The sequence below is a fragment of the Pholis gunnellus genome (assembly GCF_910591455.1).
Source record: "Pholis gunnellus genome assembly, chromosome: 2".
Classification (NCBI taxonomy): domain Eukaryota; kingdom Metazoa; phylum Chordata; class Actinopteri; order Perciformes; family Pholidae; genus Pholis; species Pholis gunnellus.
Window position 1 is genome coordinate 11,763,622 of NC_136536.1, and position 27,932 is coordinate 11,791,553.

The window sequence follows — 27,932 nt, forward strand, 5'->3', positions numbered from 1 at the left end:
TAGTGCTGTGTAATCTTCTCATATTCTATGAAAACAGCAAAAGCTATTGGCCATAATGGCCATGTTTAAGGTGGGACCTTCCCATGTTAAACATACAGCATCTCAGCTTGATACAGGCTGGAACTGAATAGCTGAGAGAGAGGGTGGCTTATACTGTTTGGTGTGTACCAGAAGCCCCGCAGTCATGTTTTATGTCCCCATTTATTTCCCTTTTATTTTATTTCATGAAAATCATTCTACATTTGTGTGTGTGTGTGTGTGTGTGTGTGTGTGTGTGTGTGTGTGTGTGTGTGTGTGTGTGTGTGTGTGTGTGTGTGTGTGTGTGTGTGTGTGTGTATAAATGCATTTTGAACCCAGTATGTACTGGATCGCGTGATTTCAAAACCAGAGCTTTCTCTAGCGGAAAGATTTCTGCGTCTGAGACCACCCGGGATTAATTTCTCTTTGTGAAAATGTTATTGTGTGTATGCAAGCATGCGTTTTGTGCATGTCTGAACTCTACTGCAATTAAATGAGTAGGTTTGTGTGTGCATATACCTGAATCCGTGTGTGTTTTTCTGCAAGTGCATGTGCCCTTGTGTGTGTGTGTGTGTTTGTGTGTCCTTGTGTGTGGGAGTTACAATATCCCCATCCTGCTGTTAATAGGAGGGAGTGAAAAGTGATGGAAGGTATGGAGAGAGATGGGCCAGTGATGACATAGCCTTATGTTCACCCCCTCTGGATATGGCCCACTTTATATTAGATCTATCCATCATAAGGCTGCACTCGAGTCCCACATGCTTCCGATACCATTCGTATCTAGATGTCCACTGTACATGTGTTAGTCTCATCAATGTTCTACTCATATGGTACATGGTCACGCTCATACTTGTAAAGACTAAATGTACTTTGTCATACCCACCGTGTACTTAGTATGTGTATGCAGCCTGTATTGACTCTCTTTAAGTGGTTTTTGTTGCTCAGATGATAGATGTATGGTTTTCTTGTAGTTCCTCAGAAAGACTTCCCCACAGGCTCATCTAGACACAAAAGGAGCTGTCATTCTCTGCTTTTCTGATCTCACTGTGTGTTCGTTCAAATATGTGTGTGTGTGTGTGTGTGTGTCAGTGGTGGAGGGTTTGTATTTGCCCGTGTAAATGCCTCCGTGTATCGGAGCTGTCACCTGTTCCTTGTGCTCTGTACGAGCCCTGTCTCTGAGCGAGCCTTTGATCTGGTCGACAGGAGATTCCTACGGTGTGAAATAGCCCCGGCCAGATTTACTCAATGAAAGAGCAGGCCTTAACCACTGTTATTACACTCTTTTTTTTAAACATCACTGCTTGTGTCTGTCTCTCTGTCTCTTGTTCGCTCTCTCTCTTATTCTCCCTGTCTGGTTCTGTCTTTGTCATTTGCTGCCTTCTTACATGCAGTACAGATGTGCTTGTATAGTGTACATGCATACATCTTACATTGGAGGAGATTTTCTGTAATATTTACTGCAGAAGCCGTTGCCTTGAGTCGTAGCTGAAGTAAAAGCCAAGGTTAGAACAGATATGTAGAGGTAGGTCAGCACTACTGTCCATATTCCTAGGAGGAGATTTTGGACACAATACAATAATGCACACTTATTGTTGCTTGTTTATTCAGTAATGTGTGAGTGCATGGGTGTATTCAGTGATGTGAGAAATGACACATCGCACCATAGTCTCTTTATAACTCTATAAAAGGAGAGATGAGGGAAGCACTATCTGTCCCCTTCTCCCTCCTTCTCTCTGTGCTCTGTTAGTCTGATATTAGTGAGTTAGGTTGGGTGTGTCTGTCTGAGCTGTTGAACATGTGTCAGAGCCCAGGTGGGGAGAGACACAATGCAATTATGCCTGTGAAACACCACCCATGTCCACATGTGTGTACCGGCAGTTACGTTGGCTGATGCTAATTTATTGTGGTGAGCTGTGCTATGTTAAGTGGTCCATCCTGCAGACCTTAAAGGACGAAACCGGAAAGAGATGGTTTCCTTTATTGCAGAGTTAGTCTTAGACCAAAAGAGTAGAACTCAGCTGGCTTTTGTAACCATAGAAACATCATGCTACATAGCTATTGCATCTAAAAAAATACACACTCTTAAAGGACAGGATAACAATTGTTCAAGTCTGTCTTAACACTATAGTGAGGTGCCCATGTGAACATTGAAACAGGTCATGTTTGCTGTAATCATTCCTCCTGTTCACACAAGAGATCATTTTAATATGCCTCCAATGTAATTGATGGGGGACAAAATCCAGTCTACTTTATCTGCAAACTTATAATAAAGGTGACAAAAGACAATAGTTTCAAATAATAAAACCAGGTATAATCAAACCAGATAACAAATAATTCACAAAATCACGTCTTACTATCCCTCCACTGCAGCTCAGCAAGGAAACACTGTGAATTTGTATTAAAAAGATATTGGAACATAACTGCTTGATTTTTGTAACTGCTGAACCTAAAAAGATCTCTTAAAACAGCCAATATGATAAGGAGGACTGGTTATAGCAAGTAAAACATGTTTCAATGTTCATATGGGCACACATTAAGGTTTAAGTGCTCTGCCCAACCACTTTAATATCATAACATTTTCATCAAGTTTGGGGAAATGAAAAGCTAGAATTATTCCAAAACTAAGAATTCACATTTCTGTTGATTTTTCTGGAATAAAAATAAATAAATGCATATACAGATATATTGTCATTGGCCATGTAAGTGCTTTCTAGAAATTACAAAGTAGATATTTTCTTGTCATCATCAATTATGTTACAATTACAAAAAGTTACTATACCTAAAGTTCCCATAGGCTACCACATCTATGCATTGTCCATTTCATTTCTAGCAACTATTTGGGTTGACTTCTCCTTCAACTAGGTAAGTGGGTTGAGACAGCTGTCACGTGTCATTACAGCAAACTGGGGGAGAGATGTGGGGTATGCCAGTTAAACAGAACTACTCAAAGATGTGTGGTAATGTGAGTGATGGTTGAAAGTCACAGTCTGTGACCTGAGAAATCTCCTACTAAACATCAGCACATGACCTTGCTTGGGAGGCCTGAATTCTTTCAGCCTTAAGCCGATAGTATTCCCAGCACCACCCAGACAAAATGGACCAACTTCACGCAGACACACACACACACCTCAACATATTATACTGCACATTTTAGTTTTCTTAAGTCTACACTCACTTCAGTAAATGTCTTTTTCACAGGTCATTTTACTGCAAAGTATCCTGTGCTAATTTCAATACCATGTTTGGGACATGAGTTTAAGTTATCAGAGTGAAGCCAGCACATCAATATTCCACATCAAAGACTTTCACAAATAGATTGAGACATATAGTTCCAGCACCACTCTATATCATCCTTGGCTATCATAACAGAGTTTTTGCCAAGCCAGTGCAACCTGTTGCATTAATCCCACAGCAAGACTACATTTCGGAGCAAGCCTTAGCACTGTCAGTGTGGATGACTCTATCAGCACTTATTTAGTGGGTACAGTGTGTTTCAGCAGTAAATATCACAAACCTATGAGTCGCTTTGTCAAAACTAATGTGGATTATTTACTCTCTATCTGCACCCTGAGCCAAAACTCTGTCACTTTCTACGATGCTTATTTATGATCCACAGTATCTCCCTTTAGGTTTCGTTGGCGGGGCCTTTTTCACAGTGTCGTTCAGAGTGCTCCGAAAGGTTGTTAAAGGTTCGAGATGGCTGCACAAGTGGCTGTGGTTATACTCAAGAGTGATACGTTTACATGTTTAGGGGTTTAGCCACACAGAGGCTAAAAGGTCCCAGGAAACATAACTGGCACAGACATCTTAACTGTTTTTCACTTGTGTTTGTTTCTGGCCTCAAGCTCAAGCTACCCAGCCCGTTTTCCCCCTCTCTCTATCTCATCCACACTTCCCCATCACAGACCCTATACCTCTCAACCCTGAGGCTGCGACGGTGGGTTATTGCCACAAAAACATTCCCCCTTGCCTCTTTTCTGATTATCCCCCTTCCCACCCGTCTCATTGCCCCACAACATGCCTGCTGGCAGTGGGACCCGAGAGCCTGGCGTACCTACAAACACTCAAAAACTGTTGACCCTGATTATTAGGTCAAAAGCTGTTGTGCTTGTATTCAACTCCATTTACTTTGTCAGTTATTTAATTCCATTAAAAAGTGTATGGCAGCCCAGAATCATTACTTTACAAGATGCCTAATGCACGTCTGGGCTTTTATACAGTCCTGTCCCGACCTGGTTGTCATTATTCATAACATGCAATCGATTTACAGTCTAATAATACTAAAAGGGCTTTTTTAATGTTGAGACACTCAAAGAACATAAATAGTAACATCAGAAGCATTAAAGTTGTGCAATAACTTTCAGTCACCAGAATTGGTGTCATATCAACGAGTTACCTGTCAGTCTGTATAATTTCATGTTTGCTCCTCTTAGTTCGTTTGTAAAAAGACAGGAACTGAAGCAGAACTAAAATGTGTCAAAGAAGGTTTTTTTCCCCTTAGTCTGTACCAAATTAACCCAACTACAGGAGTGAAAGCACCCTTAAATGTCTTTAACTAACAATGCATTTAAACTCTGATTAATTCATCAATGTTTTCTTTACTCTCTCTTTTTTTACTACACACATAGAACTTGCAGTTCATCATACCTCTGAGAGAGTAATGCTCAGAATTAGCAACTTCAAACGTAGCTATTTGGCATTTTTCTCAGGTGTTTCTTCATCCCCTCTCTCACACACTGACACACAGGTCAGACCACCAGGCATTGTGAAAGCCTTCCTATTTATCCACAGTGTATATCCTATATGTCTCATGCCCTGGGGCTATACTGACCCCCAGGAGCACCAAACAGACTTGGCCAACAACATGATTGGCTCTTCCTGAGACCGGACTTAAATAGTATTAAACACAACAGTGCAGCTGTGCTAGCACACACACACTCATTCCGCTTGACAACAGAATTGACTTTGTCACTCTGTCTCAGATCCTGTTTGTAGACAGATTTTGCGTTTGGTTGAATAAAGAAATACAAAATTGCCATTTGCTTGTCCATGATGTGCAAAAAGAGGCACACGCAAAGAGAAACTAAATCACGAGACAAAATCAGTTGACCCCTCGTTCAAGTGTGATGGATGAATAAATGAACACATTGTTAACGTTGGATGAGCTGGGGCTCTAATGTTTGATGACCAAACACAAATCTTTGCTGACTGTGTAAGTCTCCATCTTAACCTCAAATACTTGTAGCTACTGAATAGACATTATTATCAGAATTTGTTGACACAAGTGTCCCGCACACACACACAGATACAGATTCATACGCAAACACACACAGGTCCACATGCAGGCGCAGATACGCGCACCAACACACACCTACTGTATGTAAAGGTGAGCATGTTTTTCCTTCAGAGCAGATTGAGATCTGAAGGATCAAATGTGTTTGCTTAACTGGTTCAAATGATCTTAAATAGATCCGAGATGACCAAACCAGACCAAACCAAACCATTTGAAATCCAAAGCTCCAGCTTCATTAATAACAAGCATACATCTACACACACACACACACACACACACACACACACACACACACACACACACACACACACACACACACACACACAGACTTTACTTGCTGGTCTACTTACGTATTAGGCTCATGTCAAAAACTTTCTATTGGGCCAGAAGAGGCTTACTCCAGTCTGGCAGGAATTTATGAAATGTAAAGTGCAGTTTTGTTTTCTGTCAAGTTTGTGTGCTCAGTCTTTTATATTGTAGAAACACAGAATGGGAAAAAAAGGTGCTTCTATGTGGTGGTAGAAGGGTAAATCAGTTAAGAGAGGAAACTGAAACAGATAGAGAAACTGAGTCTGTGGGCAGAGAGAAGGGACTAGTTGGGTTAGGAGTGAGGACTGCTTGGTCAGTGGGTCTCATCTTGAGAAGACATCAAGAGGAGGGTTTAGCATTAATAGCACCCTAGAAAACAAGAAGGAGGATTTTTGTAATATGCACGCACACAAAACACAAATGTGAAAACTAAGAAAGGAAGGTAGTGGAGAAGAAACGCTTATGATGAATACAAATGTGTTTCTGTAACATTGCTATTTGTGTACATCTTTCAACAGTTATCTATCTGGCTCTCTGTCCATCTTTTAGGAATAAGGTCTTCACTCCAGCCCACACTGTATCTCTGGCATGGAAAATTTCCTCCCTTATAAAACAAAAATATGAATGTCCGTCATGTCTTTTTCCCACATTTGTGTGTGTAGAATCCTCAACGAGAGAGAGGTTAGATATATGCACATGTTGCACTATAATCTTGTTTCTGTAAGCGTAGCGCCTCTATGCACATTTCAGGGTACTGGGTCAAACCTTCAAAACTAAATTAATGCCACCATGCACCCACACCCCCCCCCCCCCGCACCAACCCATCCACCCTCCCTCCCTTACCCGCATGAGAGTGCACCACAGCTAGACTTGCATTCACTCCGGTTTTTGCAAATGGGGGTGAGAGGCTGTTACCGTGTCAGTCGGCATGGCCTCTTATCGAACCATCAGACTACCCTCAGATTCTCTTTCCAGATGGAGGTGAGATAGGGCCTCAGAGGCCCGGACCCCCGCAGACACTGAGAGCATGGAGGCCTCCACTGATCTCCTACCTGATGGAGGTGCTTTAATGTGGGTTCGGGTTTCACTTGTCTCCCCTGTCTGGCTGGGCCTGCGCTGGTGTCAGGATGCAAGCGCGTTCAGGGCTCTTCGGACTGGATTCTGATGGGACGCTGCTGCTCCACTTCGAGGTGTAGCTCCAGGTCAAGGTGTTGTTATGGGATACAAGCTCCCCAAGGGCCCCAAGCTATTCTTGCAAGGAAAAATAGGTGCAATGGTGGGTTGTAAACACAGCCATACAGGCACTTACAGGCAGACTTTGACACACATGCAGCTGGCCCACAGTAGAGCTCTTGACATTTCTCCCAATAACATAAACACTGCCACTCATACTCTCAGAGCTAGAGAGGGGAAAAGAGAAAAAAATACTGTGATAAGGCAAGAATAAGCTTGACAGGGTAAATGAGTGAGATTAGTCAGGAACTTCTGAGCGCTAAGAGAGACAGATCAAGAGAGACAGAGTGGGGGATGAAGAGGAGAGAGGAATTTGGGAGCAGAGAGAATTCCATGCACTTTTTATTGTTGTTGCGCAAACCTGTATTTAAGACTTGCATGAACATTTACGATTTTTATGAACATAGTTTCTTTTTCGCCCCAAGTCAAACATTTGAAGATGTCCCTCCGGTAACACTTTTTCAGCCTCCCTCTCCAATGCTTGTGCCTTTGTATTTGTGTGCTTGAATTTCAACATTCATGCACATGTATTTTTTTATTTTTTTTACAAACGCAGAAGGACATGCATTTGTGTTTGCGCAGGGCGTCTTGTGTCTACGTGCGCAACATTAGGAGTAGGTTCTGCAGATTCCACCCATGTCATTTGTACATTGGTAAACCTTGGCTGGACTCAGAAAACTCATCGCCATTCCACAGAGAGCCCTCTATCATTCCTCACAGGATTAGAAACAAAAAAAGAGGGAGCGGGAGGGAGTTCAAGGGGGGGGATTGCTCTTTTACTTTTTGTTGCTGGCACAGACGTTACTATAATTTAGCTGAAATAATAGAAGTTTTCAAATTGCTACCAGTGTCCACCTCTGTCTTCCTCTATCTCTGTCTCTGTTCATTCTAAACCAGATGTCAATTTGAGGCGGCACAAGGAGACGATGCACGCTAGTGGAGCAGTGTTTGAACGGGAAGAAAGCTCAGAAATAGCACATGTGAAGCATGCTCGATGTCTGACTCACAGATGCATGCTGCCGCTCCATGGGAGTTTAATGAGTTTGATACATGAGATTCTTTTTATTTTATTTTTTTCATCAACTGTCAACTCCACCTAGTGGTGTTTGTACTGAACAGATTTCTGGCTGCAGCAAGGACTGAACTGTAATGAGGGAAACGTTACACCAGCAATTGTTAATCTGCTCAGAGTCACTTTACCCTGAGCTTGCTGGAGAAGGGAGGATCAATACCTAGGGTTTGGATATGAATCCCACAAAAGCTACAAACAGTACAGATAAAGTTGCTTCTGTGATCTGGCTCAGTGCTTTTGTGGCATTGGCTGTTCATTGCTAGAGAGCAGTTGCCGACTGTGTTAGTAAGTCTCCTCAGCACCTCTTGGCCTGGCATCTGTGAGGCTTGCTCACACTTGCTTTCACCCAGCATGTGTTTGCTCATATGAAGGAAATTATGTAATTAGCCTTTGAGGGATTGTTTTCTTTCACTCTTTACCCCCCTCTCAGTCTTTCTTTCCCTTCTTCTTCTTTTTTTTGCACTCCCTCTCTTTCTAGTTTTTGACAGCAGGAGATGGTTAATCTGAGCCACACCCTACTGTAGTTCACCTCCTTCATTAATTGCCAGGAACCATCAGTGGAGGAAAATGAGCTCTTGTCATACAGATCTTAACTGAAGAGTAACTTTGTTTAACATCAAAGGCAGAGTTTTGAAAGGTGTATGAGGGAGTGGAGATGTTTTGAGTGCGCAGAGGGTTGAGTTGGGCCGGGTTGTGTGCTGGGAGATGGGTGCAGGGGTGCACACGGGCAGCATCGGGGGGAGGAAAACCTGGCATTTTGCTCTCTAATTCCAGCCGGCCTGGAGGCCTGGAGCGCTAAGAAGGGCCTCACTGTTGCTCTCTGGATCAGCCAGGTATTGCTTACATAAAAAGCAAGTGAAAACAGCTGTAGGGATAATTAGCTTGATTCTCCATTACATGCCATGAGGGCCAATAACTAAAAAATGGAGTTTTGTTTGGGTTAGAGCTGCAGTCCCAACCAGGAGGAAGTTGTAAAAGTCAGGCTGAAAAAAAAAGAAAGAGAGGGAAAAAAGGAGAAATTTGGGAAGAAGGGGTGAGCTCTTGAAGCAATTGTTGCCGAGGAGATGTTCTCTCTTCCTGGGGTAGCTTGATGTAGGCCATATTTTTAAGGTTTCTGGGCTGTTCAAGATGGCTGGATGGGCATGTCACATAGATCCTTGTTTTTTTATCTATTTAATATATACTAAATATAAATGTTTTTTGCTCATAGGAACATGTCACCTCAGATTAATTAATTGGAACTGGACCAAATGGTGCTTTTTAAAAAATCTAATTTGTTGTAATGGATTACATTGCATTGCATGGAGCAATAAAGATGCTGTATGATTTGTTCTTTCCATCATCAATTAGCATGTTGAAACACCATTACACCTGCATACAATTAATCAGACACATGATAAGAACAGTGATTTGTTTTTGTCATGGTTTTCCTTGCAAGGCATTTTGTCAAAACTGCTTTTCTTCCAAAGGTTAAATAGACCATCCATCAGAAACATTATATGTGGTCACATACTAGGCATGTGACCACAGAAAAAACATGTATTCACAAAGAATGTCAACAAGATGAAATATGTATGACTACATAGACAGAACAGTGAGATGCCACTTCTGTCTCCCTGTATTTCACCCAAATATCTGGCCCTTCATACCACCAAATGGCTTGTTTTTTATGTCACTCCTCTTGGTAGAGTGAGGTAAGGGGGGATGGGGGGGATCGGGTCTTTGTATCTTGAATCTTTGTACTTTAATTTGGTTGGTTTCTCTTTTTTTCTGTTGGACTGACAAGACACCAACCAGCGTTTTTTCAAGTGAAAGAGCAGCGCTTTAACATGAATGGTCCCCAAACTCTGCAAGGATCCATTTAACCGGCAGTTTATATTAGTAGCACAAGAAGGGGTTCAGCCGCTCATATCCAGACTCTCAGGCTTGATACCCAATCCTCAGGACAAAGACAGACAGTCAAACAGAAAGACAGACTAGGTTTTGGGAGAATTGCAGGTGGACTAATAAAATAAACCTAAAGATCTAAAGCCTCATTTGGATTGCCTATCCACTTGAAAGGTCTTCGATCTGTTATGTATGTAGACACACAATACTGGTCACAAAATTAACATTGTTTAAATAACACATGGGTGGCAGGCAGTATAAATTGGTTTTCACCCCAACTAGACCTCTGTTTCTGCAGAGGGCATTTGCTAGTTTTGATAAGTCAATAATTGTCCTGTCTCCAGATGCAGGCTAAACCAGTATTAATATGGGAACGTGTTCACCCTGTCTGATCTCACCATCAAGCACACTGAGAGTGGAAGAGTGGGGAGGAGGATGAGGGTTACGCAGGGAGTAGAAGATAGGAATGGCTGATTGGAGTTAGAAGGAGATGATGGCTACGTGCTGTAAGAGGGAGAGGGAAATTATATTTAGCAATTTAAAGGTAATGGTAGCAATTTTTGATTTAAAAGGACAGTGCACCCAATTGTGATCTGAAAACCAACCTCAAAAGAGACACAAAAATACAAACATTCATTATGTGTGAACAAAGCCATTATGAAATGTGCCTTTCATCCTCTCTCTAAACCTACTTTCAGTGAAGTGGCTCAATATGATAATGGGAGGCTTGAGTCTGATCTGTTGGAGTAAATGTCAAGTGTTTTAGTTTTATCAGGAGCTGTTCCTGTGAAGATTCAAGTCACGGTTTGAATATTACAGTGCGATTCATCACATTCATACTCTCCTTATGCAGCCAAACTGCTGCACACCGCCAGTGTCTGTTTGATAAATGGAATCTTCATGTGTTTTTTTCCACTTTGTATCAAATGAGCACGCTGTTATTTTCAGTGATATTCTACTTATTTCAAAATGATATTTGACTCAAACACAGAAACAGGGACAAGTGCTACCTCGCCCAGCTGGAGTTTATTCAAAAGTGAGCACTTGTTAAAATGTTCTCTTTGTGCAATGCTTGTATATATATATATATAATATGTATAGTTGGCTTGTTTTGCAGCATTGTGGACAATGACCTTTGGGCTGAAAAGGCTTCAAGCTGCCTTTTAGAGCCATTTGAGCTCTTGAATTTCTCCATCTTGTGGTTATAGCTTTCCTGGCTGATATAATATGCTTTGCTTTGTCACGTTTCTGAAGCGGGCATAATCATTACTACAAATGCAGAACTCACACTCGGGTACCTACAATTCCATATGATTTTAACAATCTGTCACAACATGCCGACATGTAAAATAATCATAGGCCGATAAGCGTACACACGTTCATGACCACAAAGCAACACACACTTCCTCATTAACAACATGAACACAGGCGTCACACGTGAGTTTGTGTAGTGAATGCGTCTGTTGTGTGGCAGTAGTGAGGTGTTGAGAGAGAAGAAAGAGGAGCGGTCTTCAAACACATCCACAGGCAGGTCGTTCTCTCCATTATGCCCTACCAGGGGCCATATTTGTTGATTCTCTGGCCCTAAAATCATTAATTTAAGTGCAGACGACGGTGAAGAAACCTGAGAATGGCGTCCAACACACATCCACAAATTCACACACAAGCATGTACATGCGCAGACACACATTTGGTCACACTTAAAGGCAAGCGGGTATATGCATACGCACACACACACACAAACCATGTTGCATAACAAATGATGGCACTTTAATTGCTGTGCATGTTTATTTACTCCTGGATGTAATGGATGGTCCTTCTCTGCCTGGTAGCCAATCAGAGGGAGACAGGAAGAGTGTGAGCAGCCCTGCAGAGCTGGACACTTTCCATACAATTTGACATTACTCTTTATACACAACACACTAACCTAAGATGCTACCACTAAATACTTATAATCCCCTTTACAGTCAAGATTTCGGCTTCATTACTCAGGTCAAATCATTTCCTTTAAAACATTTTCCTCCACTTTACCTGTGAATGTCTCTGGTCCCCAACAAACAAAGTTGGTATTAAAGTATCACCATGCCCTCTCTGAGTGACTGATGATAACGTATTCAGTGATTGGTAGTTAGTTTGTGGCCTGTTTGCTCAGCCAATGAGGCGCCCCCAGCGAGCTAGACATACATCATTGTTTCTTTTTTTTCCCCACAACCTAACCCTAAGAAAAGAAGTGAGTTGTTGCTGACTGCTGTGCAACCTGAATAACAGACACATTCCAAAAGACTTTTCTTTTTATTAATGAGCACTTGATGTTTGGGCTGCTGCCAACTGCATTTAGAGCATTCTTAAGGACCTCTGGGGGCTCACCAGACAGCTAGAGGAAGAAAATGGTCAACCTAAAGCAAAAAAAAAATAAAAAATATCTACACTGGACCTGAGCATTTTTTGTCTATTACCAAGCAACGCAATCGTATGACGTCACCTATTAGGAGAGAAACTTTAAAAACAACCTAAGATCCTTTGCTAGATGATGCATCTTTATATCCCTGTGTGGATTTGTATTTCCTTCTTTGTGGTTGACCTCTCATATTGATTCTTTTTTCTTCATGTTTTTTTTTTCCACAGCTGCTTGTAGAGCCAGGTACCAAGAGGTTCAAGAGCTCCAACTACAAGCATACACACTGAACCGGCCTATAATTCCACACCATCATGATCACTTGACATACATATTAGCATACATATATGGATAAACTCAGCGTTCAGCCGGTCAGAGATTATACCATCTTACCGATGAATGTCACCTCCACTGACAAATGCAACGGCCAACTGAGGGTGGGTGAATATCCCTCACTGGACCATCTGTCATCAGTGTGGAGCTACAAGGTATTGGCAGGCGGCCTTCATTTCCCTAGCTGTTTTCAATAGACTGTGAGCTAGATTCATTTTAAAGTACTGCGGTGCTACAGAGTTCTGGCTTCACATCAACCGGCAATCACTCCACCACTGTCGACTACTGGTGTGGCTAAGCTGAGCCGGTGGAACTAGCCGTAAACCCATGCCAATCCTGGACTGGTTTATGATGGCATGAATGTGTTTACTTCTGCAGCTAAATATCAGACTTTTGTAAATATAACAACATGGACCTCAAAACCCACAATCCACAGAAACCTTCTCAATGTACCGTGCCAAAGGAGACAACCCTGTCTGCTGAAACAAATTACTGAAATGGGACTGCATCTGAATCATTCGGGCTACCCAGTAAACCGCCCTAGTTACTCATTTCTTTGACTGTCTCCCACTTCCTGCTGAGAGATCAACAAGAAAAAAGGCGAAATTTGGGTTTAAAGATGCCCCATCAGAACAGTTTGAGGATCTGCTTACACCTTCTCTAAAATCAGGACCCATATTAACAGGGAAGGAATCACGGCTGACCTCAAATCAGCCAGCTTACTGTAAGAACAGTCTGTTTATACATTTCTCCTTGTGTTCTTTTAGCCTGCTGTGCATTTGTTTAATGAACCAATATCATGTTGTTAGATTTTCTACATCCGAAACAGTTTTGAGTGCCACTCTTCTTTTTATGAAGTTTTAACAGCGGTGTGTGACTTATTATGCGATGAGTGATGTATTGTTTTGTTGTCTATTTGTTGATCCTGTGAATCTGAGTGGCGAGTCTGTTTGTTATGAAGTGACTTGCATTTTGAAGCACTGCGTCATTACTTTTTTCACTGTACTGGAGGTTGATGAGAACGGACAGTGTTGTGTTTTGATTCAACAGTATAACAGTGTTTCCATTTGACCCTTACCTAACATGTACATTTTTGTACAGTGTGTTTGCATGTGTGTGTGGTTTCATGCTGCTCTCATGTTTGTGATGACTGTGAACGTTTGGGGGATAACAGTATTCACCCTTGACTTGTACCACAGTGTTTTGCAGTGGTCAGCTGGTTTCTCTTGTTTGAATAAAAGTTGTTTTCGCAAGAACTGCAACATGTGTTTTATCAGAAAGACAATAATGTGTACATTGACATTGACAGTGTTATTGGTAAATTTGAGTGCAACAATGGGTATTTTCACAAAATTAAAGTTTCACCGCCACTAATGGCAAGTACAACAATAGACTCTTGCACTGCCCAAGAAAGAATTCTCCCCAGTTTTCAAGGTCTACCAATTCTCTCTCTCTTTCTCTCTCTCATAAACTCAGCCAGATGTTGCCCAGTTTTCTTCCTAGGGGAACGTGGGGGGATGGAGGAGGAGGGGGGTTGATGGAGGCGGGAGGGGTAGTGAGGCATGGTGAGGGATCAGAAATGTGGCTGAGCATGTTTTAAGTGCTCTTTGACGCAGTCGCAGCCTCCAGCATCCACCACGGTAACATTAGCTGGGAACAGAACTCTTGCAAGATTTGCAGGCACTTCACACTCATTCTGCCACAGTTATTCACAGCCACATGAAGAGTACATTCTTGAAGGAGATATACACTGTGGAAAAATGTGACAAAATGATGGCTCTCACAAAAGGATTATGAGTTATTTAAAAAAATGTTGGGGGCCGAAAAGAGCAATAACTTTACTACTGATCCTTTTTTATTATTACAGACCATGGACCAGGAGCTTAGAATTAAGTTTGTAATGTACAAATCTGTTTTGTTTTATATCCATATTTACATTTATATTCTTCCTTCTTCTAAGTAAGGGTTGAGGGACTCATACTGTTTTGAATTAGGCCCATATCAGATATATAAGATTGACTGCACCTGACTAAGAAGATTGATATCATAAAAATGTCTAAATTAATTTTGTTTCCCGTCTCTTCCCTGTATCACCTGAGGCAAGTCCTTATTTGGGCATGTAGCCAGATATTCAGGTGACCCCTTCCATTAATTTCAGCATTGTTTTACTGACTGTTATTCAATCTCTATTTCCTCAATCCAGATGAAATTCTGTCCAGCGCAATTGAAAATAACATGGATTTCACCCTTGAATGCCTTCAGTGTGCACAGACGAGCAATCTACAGTGACACAGGTGAAACTATTAAACACTTTGCCCTCTGACACTCATCGGGTTCATTGAAAAATATAGAACTGTAAGCCGAGGGATTCCTGCAGCATGTTTTGAGATAATGTACCATAAAATAATAATTACCGTAATGACCGTAATGCTCACAGGCCTTCAGGTGATGAGAGCAGCCTGTATAAGCACATGATCTGGACCTGCTTGTCTTGATTTTACTGAGTGGCAACTCGATCTGCTGCCAGTGAAAATCCTAACTCTGCTCTGGTATGGATAAGGTAATAGCCTCGGGTGCTTTATAAGTTTATTTTAGGTAATAGAGACGCTTGTTTTGTTACAGCCTGTTCCGCCCTCTCTCTTTCTCTCTTTCTCTCTCTCTTTTACCTTCCCTAAAATGCCTTGCTCTTTGAAAGTTGGTGACTGGAAGAAGAAAAAGGCGATTTGAGGAGAAATGTGAAGCGCATGCGCCATCTGAAGGTTTTGCGCTGCGCATCCATGCTGCAGTGTGCTAGTTTGTGAGAGGAGGCGACTGAAGCAGGTGAGAGAAAGAGAGAGAAGCAGAGAGGGAGGGATAGTCGGTGATACTTTTTCTGCACTACAGCACACACAGACACACACATACGGTGTGGGAGGACGACAGACTCGGAGCCTCAGCAAAGCCGCCGTTGTTCACACGCTGTGCTCTTTTCCTCCCCCTGGCACCGTGCGCGCTCGCCAAGCCGCACTGTTTGGAGATAGTCCGCGCGGAAAGTTTTTTTTTTGGAGCATACTGTCTGGAGCCGATTAATTGTGCCATCTGTTTTTTTTTTGAGAGGCGGATGACTTACTTTTTTGCATGTGAAGACTTTTAAGTCGAGCAGTGGAATTGTCAAAGTCGTTTTTTGCACATAATGGAAGGTAAATTGACAAGTCGTTTGTGGCGAGGTTCACCGTCTGGATCTTTCGGCAGGTAAAACGCGCTATGACCTGGGCGTGTGAGCGGCTGGATTTTATGTTTATCACAATATTTTTCCTGTTTTTGGTTTGACATTGTCTAGATAAAATATTGGACAGTTTTTTTTACTTGGATAGGGACTTTAAAGTAGGCCGCTTTCAATTAGAAGAGAATCGACATCCGACGTTTCCGCCAGTGGGGTTGCCGTAGATGGTTTTATTTGTTAATAGTAACCACAAAGTCGTGCACAGATTCGTTAAAGGAACTGATCATTTCCTTCCTTAAACGGTCTTTGGACATTTTATGTATCCCGCTGCTTACTACAAGCCCTCTAAACGGTTTGGCGCACGGAGCGCATGTATTCAATGATTGTTTGGTGTCCGTGTTCACCAAAACACCAAACTGAAGAACTCATAGCCTTAGTGTTTCGCTTTCTTCACCCCAGCCAAGCACTTTCCAAGAAATCCGGATAAAACGACAAGACTTGTCTACACTGTAGCGGAAAAGGACATCCTAAATCCACCTGGCCTGCTCTGGGATTATTGGTTTGATATCGTCTTCAGAAAGTGGATTACAACTTCTAACGGGCTGTGCTCCCTGGTGAGTAGCCATAGGTCTTCTGGTTCACTCACTTTTCCATGCAGCCGCAATTTATCTTTAAGAGTGGGAAATGGGTGCTTCAGTGGGACCTTTTTGGGACCTCTTTGGGTTATTAGTTATGTGGACAAAAGTGCATGACAGCTGTGAAGTGTGAAACATACTCTCCCCTCTTTGCATCAACTGTGACCAATAATATATCAAGGCCATGTTGGGCAAATTAGAAATTCAGCGAAAATGAACCACACATTGTTTTTTAAAAACCATATAAATGCAAAATAATAGTCCGATGTCTGGTTCCATTGTTAACGGTCTCCCTTTAAAGTGAGGCAATGTTCTTTGTGCTGCTTCTCCTCATCTAATCCTTGTACCTGGCTCCCTCTCCTGGTTTTTTCAAACAACGGGACAGGCAGGAAAAGACACTTATCATTTTTGCGCTAATAAATGCGTATAATATTTCACAAATTAGTCATTCAATTAGGGTACCATGCAGCTTGGGAAAAGGTGACGGTTTTTTTTTTCAAATTGCTCCATGAAAAATTCTTTGTCACCATGTACATTATCCAAAGGCTTACAAATGCAGGCCATACCGTACAGTCACTTAAAAATAAGTCACCATTAAAATGTCTCACTCGTAGCACCCTAATGCTTTTCACAATACGTTGTTGCTAACATCATTCAATTAATATTATGTTTAATTGTCTTGATGTTTTAGATTGTTTGGCCAGAAAATAACAAAAGTCAGAAAAGATTTGACCAAAAGGTGAAATAATTCAGGAACTATTTTTTGTCTTTAAAAAACGGAAGGCTCCGGGTCTTTTCTTAAACTCTTAGGTTTAATGTAAATCTGTTCAGTCCCATATGGCTCATAAAATAGCCTCTTAAATGTTCCATTGCAAAAGGAGCGCCCGATGTTTTATCATCCTGACCACGTTATTCTAATTTCTCTCTTCCGGGCCAATTTGATGCCACTTTTACCGACAAAAATCAGTAAGGTAGTCGTTAGTCATCCAGTAAAGTTCCAATGAATATTTCGCTCGGGTCAAATCGTTTCCCGGGGTCATGGATCGCAGGATTTACGCAGCATGCAGTGATGCCAAATAGCCTTCAAGAATGTATATTTTTAAATATCAATAATACAGTATTGTATAGTGTTGAATAGTTGGAGCACTGAAATGAACTATGCAGTATTGGCCAACGAAATATTAGATACTTGCATGCACCTGTGGCATCATGACGGTACATTTAAATATCAAAATGTGCAATAAAAAAGGTGTGTCACTCCAGCTGTGGCGTTACTCCTAATTAAGTGTCCTGCTTGGCGCAAAATAATTAATTGTGAAACTAAATTATCTATAAATGAATATATTTTAAAATGTGCTTCCTGGCAAGTCCAATTAGTTACTTTAAAATCAGCATAAAACCGCCGCCCTCTGTGGATTATTGCTTTAATTTATGTGGAAGAACTTTAGGGAACATAACCTCATCAACTATTACTGAAGCAGCGCACAAACTGAAAGCACATGCTTGTGTGTTTGTGCGTCAGCGCGCGCGTGCACGCGCTGGGTGAGTGATGGTGAACTTGGCTTTGCCTTTAATGAGTATTAAGCAGGCCCAGGTCTCCGCGACTCAACCCTGGAAAATAATGCAGCGTGACAAATTAGAGCTGCTTGAGTCACAAAATTCACACACGGCCCAACTGGATGGCTGGCACATCAGTTTAACTCGCACATTTAGAGGTAATTATTTAAACTAATTTTCTCCATTCATAGCAGCCAAACTATATCCCCAAAGCCACGCAGTTGCTTGCAGACAATTGACATGTTTAACTTTTTTTAATTCCTTGTAGTTTTCGTTAGGCAAAAAGCTGCACGGTATAACCAGGCCCAGGCCATCCGCCGCTGACGTGGCTCGTTTCAGCGTGACCCACAGACAATTAATAAATATGAAAAATCATTTTAATACAATTATTGACCGACGTGATCGTTATTTGTCAAATTGTATATTTAATACGAAAAAAAGTTTTCTACGGGCCTAAATATTACTGTTAACTCCTATTAAATGTGTTCAATTAACGAATTTTATAAAAATGTTATTCTTATTTCTCAAGAATGTTTCTTATTTACAGAACTGAACAATATTGAACCTTTTCACCAAGAACAAATAAAACCAGGCTTGCCATAGATGAAAATGAACCAGTATGAAATAAAAAGAAAAATCACACAATGTGTTTTATTCTAATGTTTCAGATCTTATTTTTTGAGTCAACCATCATTGTTTTAAAAATGCAGTCATAATTGTTTTTGAAATTTGAGATAATTTAGGTGTGACCCTTATGCCAACAATATGCAGGCTAAAATGGATTAAAAATAAAGTACACACACACACACTCTGATTAGGCCTCTGTCTGTCTCTGCATTTGTGAGACTCTTTCTCTGAGTTAAGTGAATTGTCAGGAATGTGGAGCTGGGGTTTCATGGTCATTGTGTCTTCTCAAGCTGCATGTCTATCAGTATTGTGTGATTCACACTCAGACCTGCTGCCAAATGACTGCTTTACTGTGGCACCGATGGCCTTTAGGGCTCTCATCACACACATAACCATGGTGCTGTTTGCATGTGAAATAGAGAGTTATGGATTGCATTCCCTAAATACATTTACATTGACAAAACTCTGTGTAAAAAAAAAAAAGGAAAGATCCAGGCAGGCAGACTGACAAGCATCCTTTTTCTCTGTCCTCCCTCAGATCAAACGGCAGTATGAACCTGGGGCTGGGCTGTCTGTGTCGGCCGGTTTGCTGGCCCTTTGGCAGCGTATTGGACTCCAGACAATGTGTCTTTGCCCTCACACTCCTCACCCTCCTCATGCAGGTAGTGGTGGAGGCCAACTCATGGTGGTATGCATTTTCTTTCCATATGTACTATATTTTGTGTGTGTATCATGGCCAGTGGAGATTGTCAGTTTTTTAAAGGGGATTTTCTTCTCTTTGCACAAATAGATGAGTTACATTTGTAAATGGGGTAGCCGAGTCTAAAAAGAGTTAAAAAAAGACATGAAAAAAGCCAAAGATTTAGTGTAATATAGATTTATTTTTTTTAAACATTTTGTAAGTGTTTATATTTATCTTTTACATAGTTTCAGAGTGAATTTTAGGCCTGTTTTAGAGCGTGTGTGTGTGTGTGTGTCTTGTGTGTGCATGTTTGCTAAGTAAGCCTCCTCAGATTCAGTTGCACCACATATGAAGTAACACAACATGCTGACTGTAGCACATTAGCTCTTCAGGAAGGACCTTTTTTCTCCCTTATTTTCTTTCTTCTCATATTGCCAAACCAAAATTATGAATATTATATAAAACATAGAATGCTGTGGTTTATGAGTCGATGTCCAAATATGTACAAACACGAACACCGTGTGTGACTGTACGTAAGTGTGTGTGTGTGTGTGTGTGTGTGTGTGTGTGTGTGTGTGTGTGTGCTGCATTTGTGTATAGACACACAGCCTACTGCCATTAGAAAAGCCTATATTTGAGCATGGTGCCCTTAAACACACAGAGTACTTCTGATAGGGTAAAATACTGTTTACCAGTCAACATAGAGGCTCTGCTTACAGCAAATCACAACTCTTTACATCCTGTTGCTGTTTTTTAATTTGTGTCTAATTGTGCACTTGTGAATAATTGTGTATCCCAGCTTAAGTGCTTGTAGAGGAACATAACATGGAGCATTTACAGTAAACCCACACTTTCAGTGTAAGATTTGTCCTTACTTCCATTGAGCAGATCAAAGCCAGTGGTGACATCATGCGGTGAGTTAGTTGTATGAAAATACAAGTTATAATTGAAACAATTCATTCGAAGAGGATTTATGCAAATACAACATATTTTAATGGGCTCAATTCAGTAGGCGACTACCGTAAAGTTAAAAAAACAAGTTGGATTTACCATCTGAGGACTCGCAGATCACTACAGACTTTTTGGAAAGCGGAGTTTGGAGCACAAACTATGTGTCTTTCAGTTTCCTCTTTGAGAGCACACACAGGTGTGAATGATTTAGAGTGCCCAAGCAGCATGCCTAAAGACTGTGTGTGTGTGTGTGTGTGTCTGAGAGAGACAGTGACAGTCTGTGTGTATGTTGATTTTTTTCATTTTTCTTCTTCTGTGTGTTAATGTGTATACATCTGTGTATATGTTGTGTGTATTCAGTGTGTGTTACGTTGCTGGCTGCTGACTTTCCCCAGTCGCTCAGGTTACACTTGGGGCTAATTGTCTTTCTCTTAGGGCTCAGGGATGGGATGCTCTAATTGTCCTGTGGCCTGGAACCAGATGCTCATACTAGTGTTCCTCTCTCTGTTTGTCCATGTCTCTCTCTTTTCCAGTCCATTTTATTCATTTTTCTTTCTCTAATAAAAAATTGAAAGGAAATGATTTAAAATAAAAAAATGATTAGATTTGACAACATTCCTTTTTCACTCCTCGACTCTTCTTTTTCCTCGTTTGTCTATGCTTCCATTTTCTTTTCTTTTTCCATGTTCTTGGCCTAAAATAGCACATGAGTTAAAATCCAGTGTCATTAAGAGCTATGAGTTTGTAGCGTGTATAAATGACTGCGCCTCATTTCCCTGATTAACATAGCTGCACCCATGTGAAGGAGAAACTAATCAAGTGAAATGAGCTATTGATTTAGAATTTGGCCTGAAAACGTGCATACATTTGTGTCAAAATGGCAAATGAGTGAAAACAACTGAATTATGTGGCTCCCCTCATCCAGGTCTCTGGCTATGAACCCTTTACTGATCCCAGAGGCCTACATCATCGGTGCCCAGCCTCTGTGCAGCCAGCTGGTGGGCCTGTCACAGGGCCAGAAGAAGCTGTGCCAGCTTTACCAGGACCACATGCAGTACATCGGTGAAGGTGCCAAAACAGGCATCAGAGAGTGCCAGTACCAGTTCAGACATCGGCGCTGGAACTGCAGCACGGTGGACAACTCATCTGTTTTTGGACGGGTCATGCAAATAGGTAAGAAGTGGGCAACAATGTATACAGAAAAAGCATATATTCTCAGGAACGTATACCTGAACACATAGGAGCCGATTCAAACACCTGTGTTCACAAATGGTGTATATTCACCAGTGTTATTTAGAATCTGTACATTCTGTGTCTTTCCTTTCTTTATTCTCTCTATTGTGACCCTCTTTTGTGTGTTTAGGAAAGTGTGTGTGTGAAATATATGGGGCTGTTGATTCTCAGCAGCTGTGTGGAGGGAATAGTTGGTGGGTGAGGTTGCTGGATAAATCACATGTCGCTTTGGCCTGCTAAACCAGCTCCCGGCATGAAGCAAGAGGGAGGCAGAGAATCTGCTTTTCCCCTGATGAATGGGAGACAATCTAATCTAGTTTAACACACACACACACACAGATGCACACACTGTGGAGCTGGACTGTTGCTGCCCTGTATTCACAAGTAATGGGAGTGCAGTAAGTGTGTGCACCAATATATCACCTTGTCAGAGATTAAACTGTCTGTGTGTGTGTGTGCGTGCACTTACATGCAGTTTGCAGAGATCTCTTGTAGAAAGTTCCAGAGTTTAACAATCCTCTCTTCGTAATCCCAACTCTTGGATCCTATCATTTACCATGGTTTGTTTTAGTTTTCTTTGGATGTGGGCCCTCACCTCAGGGGCTAATGTAAAGGTGGTTTACCGTTTATTGATCATAACTATCCATCTGAATTTTATGAAGCTATAGAATGTCGGTTATGTGATCATAGCAGGGCCACAGCAAGCTTGACTGAATCGGTGCAAAAGTCAGCACTTACGTTTTGGGAACCTTTCAAATTAGTCTAAAGTAACACTTGTAGAGTGGTCGGCATTTGGTTCATGCTGGTACTCTTTAACGGGTCAGTTCACCCAAAATTCTTTGATTCTTACCTTCGAAGATCACACATTTTTATACATTATGGGATATCCGTCTGAGATTTCTCCCCCCCCATCCCAATGCTATTAATGGGATAAATGGTGAATGGAATTTTGTTTGTGGTGCTCCCAGCTTTAAGAATAACCTTTAATGGGCTCAACAGTGACTTGTCCTTCCAGTAATGATATTCCCATTACGCTAGACAATCCACAGAACAACACTGTCAACAGTTTACTTGATGATTATTTTCATCTAGAAAGTAGTTTCACTGAAAACTGATCACACAAGGTCTGTAGATGATCACAAGTATGCAGGACATTGTTTTTGGAAAGGGCCGTTGTCTGTGAACGTTTAATATTTAATGTTGTGAGCACCAAAACCAAAATTCCTGTCACTTGCATCATATTGGGGCAGTGGGGAAAATTACAGAGATGAATATCTCAAAACCTCCACACATACAACTGTTGATGTGTATATATACCACAAGAGGGAAATAGTAATGCTGTTGTTTTTTTTATTACATTTTTCAATGATTTCTATTTCCTATATTCCGGTAAACCAACCCTTTAATGTGGCTGTACTTGTTGTGAACATACCCCTACATGACATTGTGTGCGCACATATGTGTCTGTCTGCGTTTTTACGCTACTCTTGGTGAGTCTGTATCTCTGGCTTTGCTGACTCCCTCTCCACAGATCAGTCTTCATAGAAACCTCATCAGCAGCCGTTCTCCCATTCCTCTTCTCCCTCCCCGGCATTGCTCCCATCTCGGTCCACTCTGGGCCAAGTAAACATGTCCTCCCCTTTATGGCTGTCTATCTGAAAGCCTGTCGTACTGTCTGTCTGTCTGCAGGCGGAGGACACTGCTGGTGATTTATAGCTGCGCTCCAGGGGGTGCTGGCGTGGTTGGGTGCAGACCCTCTCCACTGCCTGGCTTGGCTAGCTCCAGGGTGGGGTACAGGGGAAGGGAGTCAGCAGTGTGCGGGACGACAGTTTGTCTGTTCACGGGTCCACTATTAGGTCAATATCCTTGGGGTGGATTAAACGTCTTACTAGACTAATAAATTCCCCACTCTTTCTGATCACCACTGCTCCTGCCAGCGTTTCCCACCTGAATATGTTTCAGACTTTCCACAAGGTTTATTTATTCATCTTTTATCTTCTCTGTTATTGTCTTTTTCCGCCTTTTGTGGTATTAAGTGCATGCGTGTCTCCTTTTCCTTTTTGCTTGCTTTTTTTTCTTCACTGTATTTTTCTTGACTTATCTCTTCAGTCGACTTTTCTTTCTCCTCCCTCATCTCCCGTTCTCCGTCCATCTGTTATTGTCATTAGAGCACACTCTCTAAAGGTTTGGCCCAGCAGGTATATGAGCTGTGCATTTTTATTTCGTAGCAACCCTCGTCTTCAATGTCAACACACAGCCTAATAGTTTGGTCGGCTGTTTTTTTTGTTCTTTCTTTCTTTAGTTTATCTCATTTAAGTGTCATGTTCTAGTCTGTGGCTTTGTACAGAGGTAGTAATGGATTGGGGAAAGCAATAACTGCTTTTGTGTATTTTCCGTTATTAAGACTTCCTACGTCTCATCTCTGTAGGAGAAATCTGAGGGTAGAAACCGTGGTAGTTAATGAGCAATGGCTCCAGGATCAGTCAGTCATGTAAAGTAAAATAACTGTTGTCACTTTCAATTTGGGTGAAATGTCAGCTGCTTGTTAAGAAGCATCTCTGTCACTGGAGGGCGCCCTCTTCTCTCTGGCTGAAGCCCAATAACAGCAAACCAGATTCCACCGTCCAAGATGTTAGTGATGAGGAGCACGCAGCTCTTGGTTGAAGTGCTCTGTAATCCTGAATGTATGGTCAATGCTGTCATATGACATCACATCTCATAACACTGTACAAATTCTTAAAGCAGAATGATAGTGACACACATTTGGTATAAAATAAATATACATGCATAAAAAGAAATGGAAGCATAGGTGTACCAAATGTTAAACATGTATTTCTCATTTACTCTGTTTCTTATTGTGTGAAATGTGACATGATGTTCCTGTTTGTGCATCTGCAGGCAGCCGAGAAACGGCATTCACCTATGCCATTAGTGCGGCAGGGGTGGTGAACGCGGTGAGTCGCGCCTGCAGAGAGGGTGAGCTCTCCAGCTGTGGGTGCAGCCGTGCTGCTCGTCCCAAAGACTTGCCGCGAGACTGGCTGTGGGGCGGCTGCGGAGACAACCTCAACTACGGCTACAGATTCTCCAAGGAGTTTGTGGATGCACGTGAGCGGGAGAAGAGCTACCCTAAAGGCTCATATGAGAGCGCCCGGCTGATGATGAATATTCACAATAACGAGGCTGGAAGAAGGGTATGACACTGGGGTTATATGCACACACACACACACAAATATCTTAAGATGTCACCAGATGAGAAGCAAGCAGACAGATATAAACTGCAGGCCCTAGCATGAGACCAACCAGGGATAGAAAGAGCAAGAGGAGTTTGAAATGAGACAATCCAGGTCATTTAGATAGGTCTCCGCTGATCATCTGTGTAACAGCTATGTCAGCTCTCCCCTCCTGAGGCTTTGATCTGTGGGGAGATGAAGGCAGCACTTGGTTTTTTTCCCCCGCCAAACATCTTGAAACCACCTCAAAGGAAACTTTATGCTGTTGCCAGGCTGTTCTCTTTCAAGTAGGACAAATGAGTGGACAACATTTTATTCATTGTACTATTGACATGGACAGGGTAATTTTGTCCTTTACGGCAATGTGATGCCTTATGAGATCATGAGCAGTATATTGTGCAAATATTTATGCAGAGAGGTCAAATTAGATACACGAAGCATGTGTTGCTTGGACATTTGTCTGCAGTTTACCACATAAGAATAAATGATTTAGCATGTCCTTTATCTGGTTATTAATCCATTTGTTTCTTTTCTCTTCCCTCCTTCAGACGGTGTCAGACCTTGCCAACGTGTCCTGCAAGTGCCACGGTGTATCAGGCTCCTGCAGTCTGAAGACTTGCTGGCTGCAGCTAGCTGACTTTCGCAAGGTGGGCGACGCACTGAAGGAGAAGTATGACAGCTCTGCTTCCATGAAGCTCAACTCGCGTGGAAAGCTGGTGCAGAAGTACACCAATTTCAATGCTCCCACAAGCCACGACCTGGTGTACATCGAGTCCAGTCCAGACTACTGCCTGCAGAACCAAAGCACAGGCTCCTTGGGCACGGTGGGGCGCCTTTGCAACAAGACCTCGGAAGGCATGGATGGGTGTGAGCTGATGTGCTGCGGCCGCGGTTACGACCAGTACAAGGCCCAGATAGTGGAGCGCTGCCACTGCAAGTTCCACTGGTGCTGCTATGTCAAGTGCAAGCGCTGCACCAAAATCGTAGACCAATTCGTCTGCAAGTGAGAAGAAGAGTGTTGCCTGTGTGTTTGCTTGCAGACGATGGGCAAACATCTGTCTGTGTACGTGAGCAAAGGAGTTGAACACAGAGAAAGAATGGAAGAAAAAAAACTATATAAATTATATTTATAGAGTTAAACAATTATGCCATTGCAAAAAGACTGACTCTTTTTTCCAAAAATCGTATGTCTTCAGAAACAGAGTATCGTGAAATATTTATTTTGAGATTATGTTTTATTTTGGCCCAGTCATCACCAGTCGATTTTTTAACCCATTCAAGTGCCTAAATCTGGCTGGAAATCTCCCCTCACGTGACCCCCACCTTTTTTTTCACATCAGAAAATACAGTTCTTCTTGTCAGATGGGTCACACTGATTGTGAAATTGGATTGTGCTTCCAATTTCCTAAGAAGAGTAGTGTTTCAATATATGTGGCATAGTTGACTAAGGGGTCCTGGTTTGTTGTTTGAGAATGACTGTGTTGAGAGGACAATGTGTGCTATGGTGTATGGATGTGATTTCATGGGCCCAGTCCCAAACCAGCCTTCACATCCTAACCGAAGTCTACTCGTCCCCTCTCACCACATGTAGAGTAAGGAACACTGTTGGTTCGTACGAGTCCTTGGAGTACAATGGGTACAATAAGATGGCTGTTTTGGGGATTGGGCCATTTATTAAGCTTTCCCAGAAGCCTTAGAGTTCCCCAGGTGCTGCAACAACCCCTCCACCATTATGCACTTTGATACAGAGGCTTAAACCTGTCTGTGCGTGTCTGTTCAGCTGGGTTTTTTTTACAGTGCATCAGCAAATATATCAATCTTATAGCCTACATTCTTTTCCATATTAATTCAGATTATCCATTTAACATTATTCTACAATACGTAATATGGTTTGAATATATATGGGCAATGTTGTGGTTACAGTGGTGAAATATCCCATGCTATGTGTATATAGTATGTCTATCCAACCAATCAGTAAACTGTATTTATTTTCTTTAACCAGATTCTCCTCTGAGCTTTAAACCGAAAAGCATCATCTCCATCATAGATCAACAGTCGAGAAATCAATCAATAGTGGGACATCCTCAAGTCACTGCTTATAGTCACTTTTTAAAATTGTGTTCTCACTAATGTGTCTCCTCACTGTTTTTGTAAAGGGAAATGCACCTTATTGATTCAACACACAAATGATTTCTTCTCACTCATGTTCAGCTTTACTGTAATACACTTATATATCACAGATGACGTTCAGATTTTTATCATCACTACAGATTTCCTGTACCACTCAGTTAACCGCTAACTATCCCTGTGATGATTCTCAATAGACCAACTATTTCTACCAATCCAAATATGTATATTTATAAGCTTCTCCATGAATTTGAGGTTTGTTAAACGTAATGTGTTATAGCTGATATTTTGTTACTTTTTACAAATTGGCTCAATGCTCTACTTTGTTTCAATAAATATCAAATGTAAAACCAGCAGAGAAGTATTTACTCACAATATTTGTTAAAATCTTGTTTGTCTGTGCCAAATTTTTTTTCATGACTAACCTTTTCCTTTCTACTTATAACTTACTAGACAAGTGTATCTACTTTAAAGTGTCTCTTTTAATCGAGATTTGATCTCTGATTTGATTCAATAAGATCTAACTTTTTTTCTTAAATCTTTTTTTCTATTTTTTCATTTTTTTTTGCTTCTAAATTCCTTCCTTCAGTCTCCTCACCCATGGCCAGATTTAGCGACAGAACCCACATTGGATGACAGCTGTTTTAGGCGTGTAGTGAACAAAGAGCTTTGGAAGATGTCTCTCAAAGGGGTTATTGAGGTTGTGTTGTAAGCGCCCCTCAACAATCCAATGACAGTGGATCACTTTATAGAATGATAAATCATATTGTGTCAAGAGAATAGGAAAAGGGGGATTTTCAATGTGGGGGGAAGTGGGCTGTCTGGAAGACGACTGGGCTTTGTCAGAGACTGCTGGAGCTCAAGAGGAGACGCAGAGAACAGGAGAGAAGATTGGGTAACGAGAAACTAGGGATTACATGAGCGCTGGATGAGAGGGGAGTAATAAGGAAAGGGAGAGGCTCGAGGGAGCAGAGCAGAGAGAGAAAGTGCTTTACGGAAAGTAGAGCTGAAAGACCGCCATTGCAGTGTAAACAGTCCTGACATTGACTAATATTTACATTTGGAAAATGATACTGACTTTAGGAGCACATCCCGTATATGATCCTGTCAATTGGCAACTGTGTGCCCGTGCACTTGCATATGCATCC

The 27,932-nt window shown here is 41.7% G+C and overlaps 2 protein-coding genes across 2 annotated transcripts in view; both read left to right on the top strand.

The window, feature by feature from the left end:
- Positions 1-13,701, top strand: part of LOC306703824 (ERC protein 2) — a gene marked incomplete at its 5' end in the record, with an annotated part of 136,073 nt that extends 122,372 nt beyond the window's left edge. Inside the window, one exon of the mRNA XM_079169935.1 lies at positions 12,438-13,701. The remainder of the gene's footprint in view (positions 1-12,437) is intronic.
- Positions 13,702-15,480: 1,779 nt separating this feature from the next.
- Positions 15,481-27,090, top strand: wnt5a (wingless-type MMTV integration site family, member 5a). The gene is made up of 5 exons (XM_079167110.1): positions 15,481-16,356; positions 19,100-19,249; positions 21,120-21,367; positions 24,326-24,618; positions 25,206-27,090. The coding sequence occupies exons 2-5, from the start codon at positions 19,113-19,115 to the stop codon at positions 25,662-25,664; spliced, it is 1,137 nt and encodes a 378-aa protein (XP_079023236.1). The 5' UTR covers positions 15,481-16,356; positions 19,100-19,112; the 3' UTR covers positions 25,665-27,090.
- Positions 27,091-27,932: the final 842 nt, after the last annotated feature.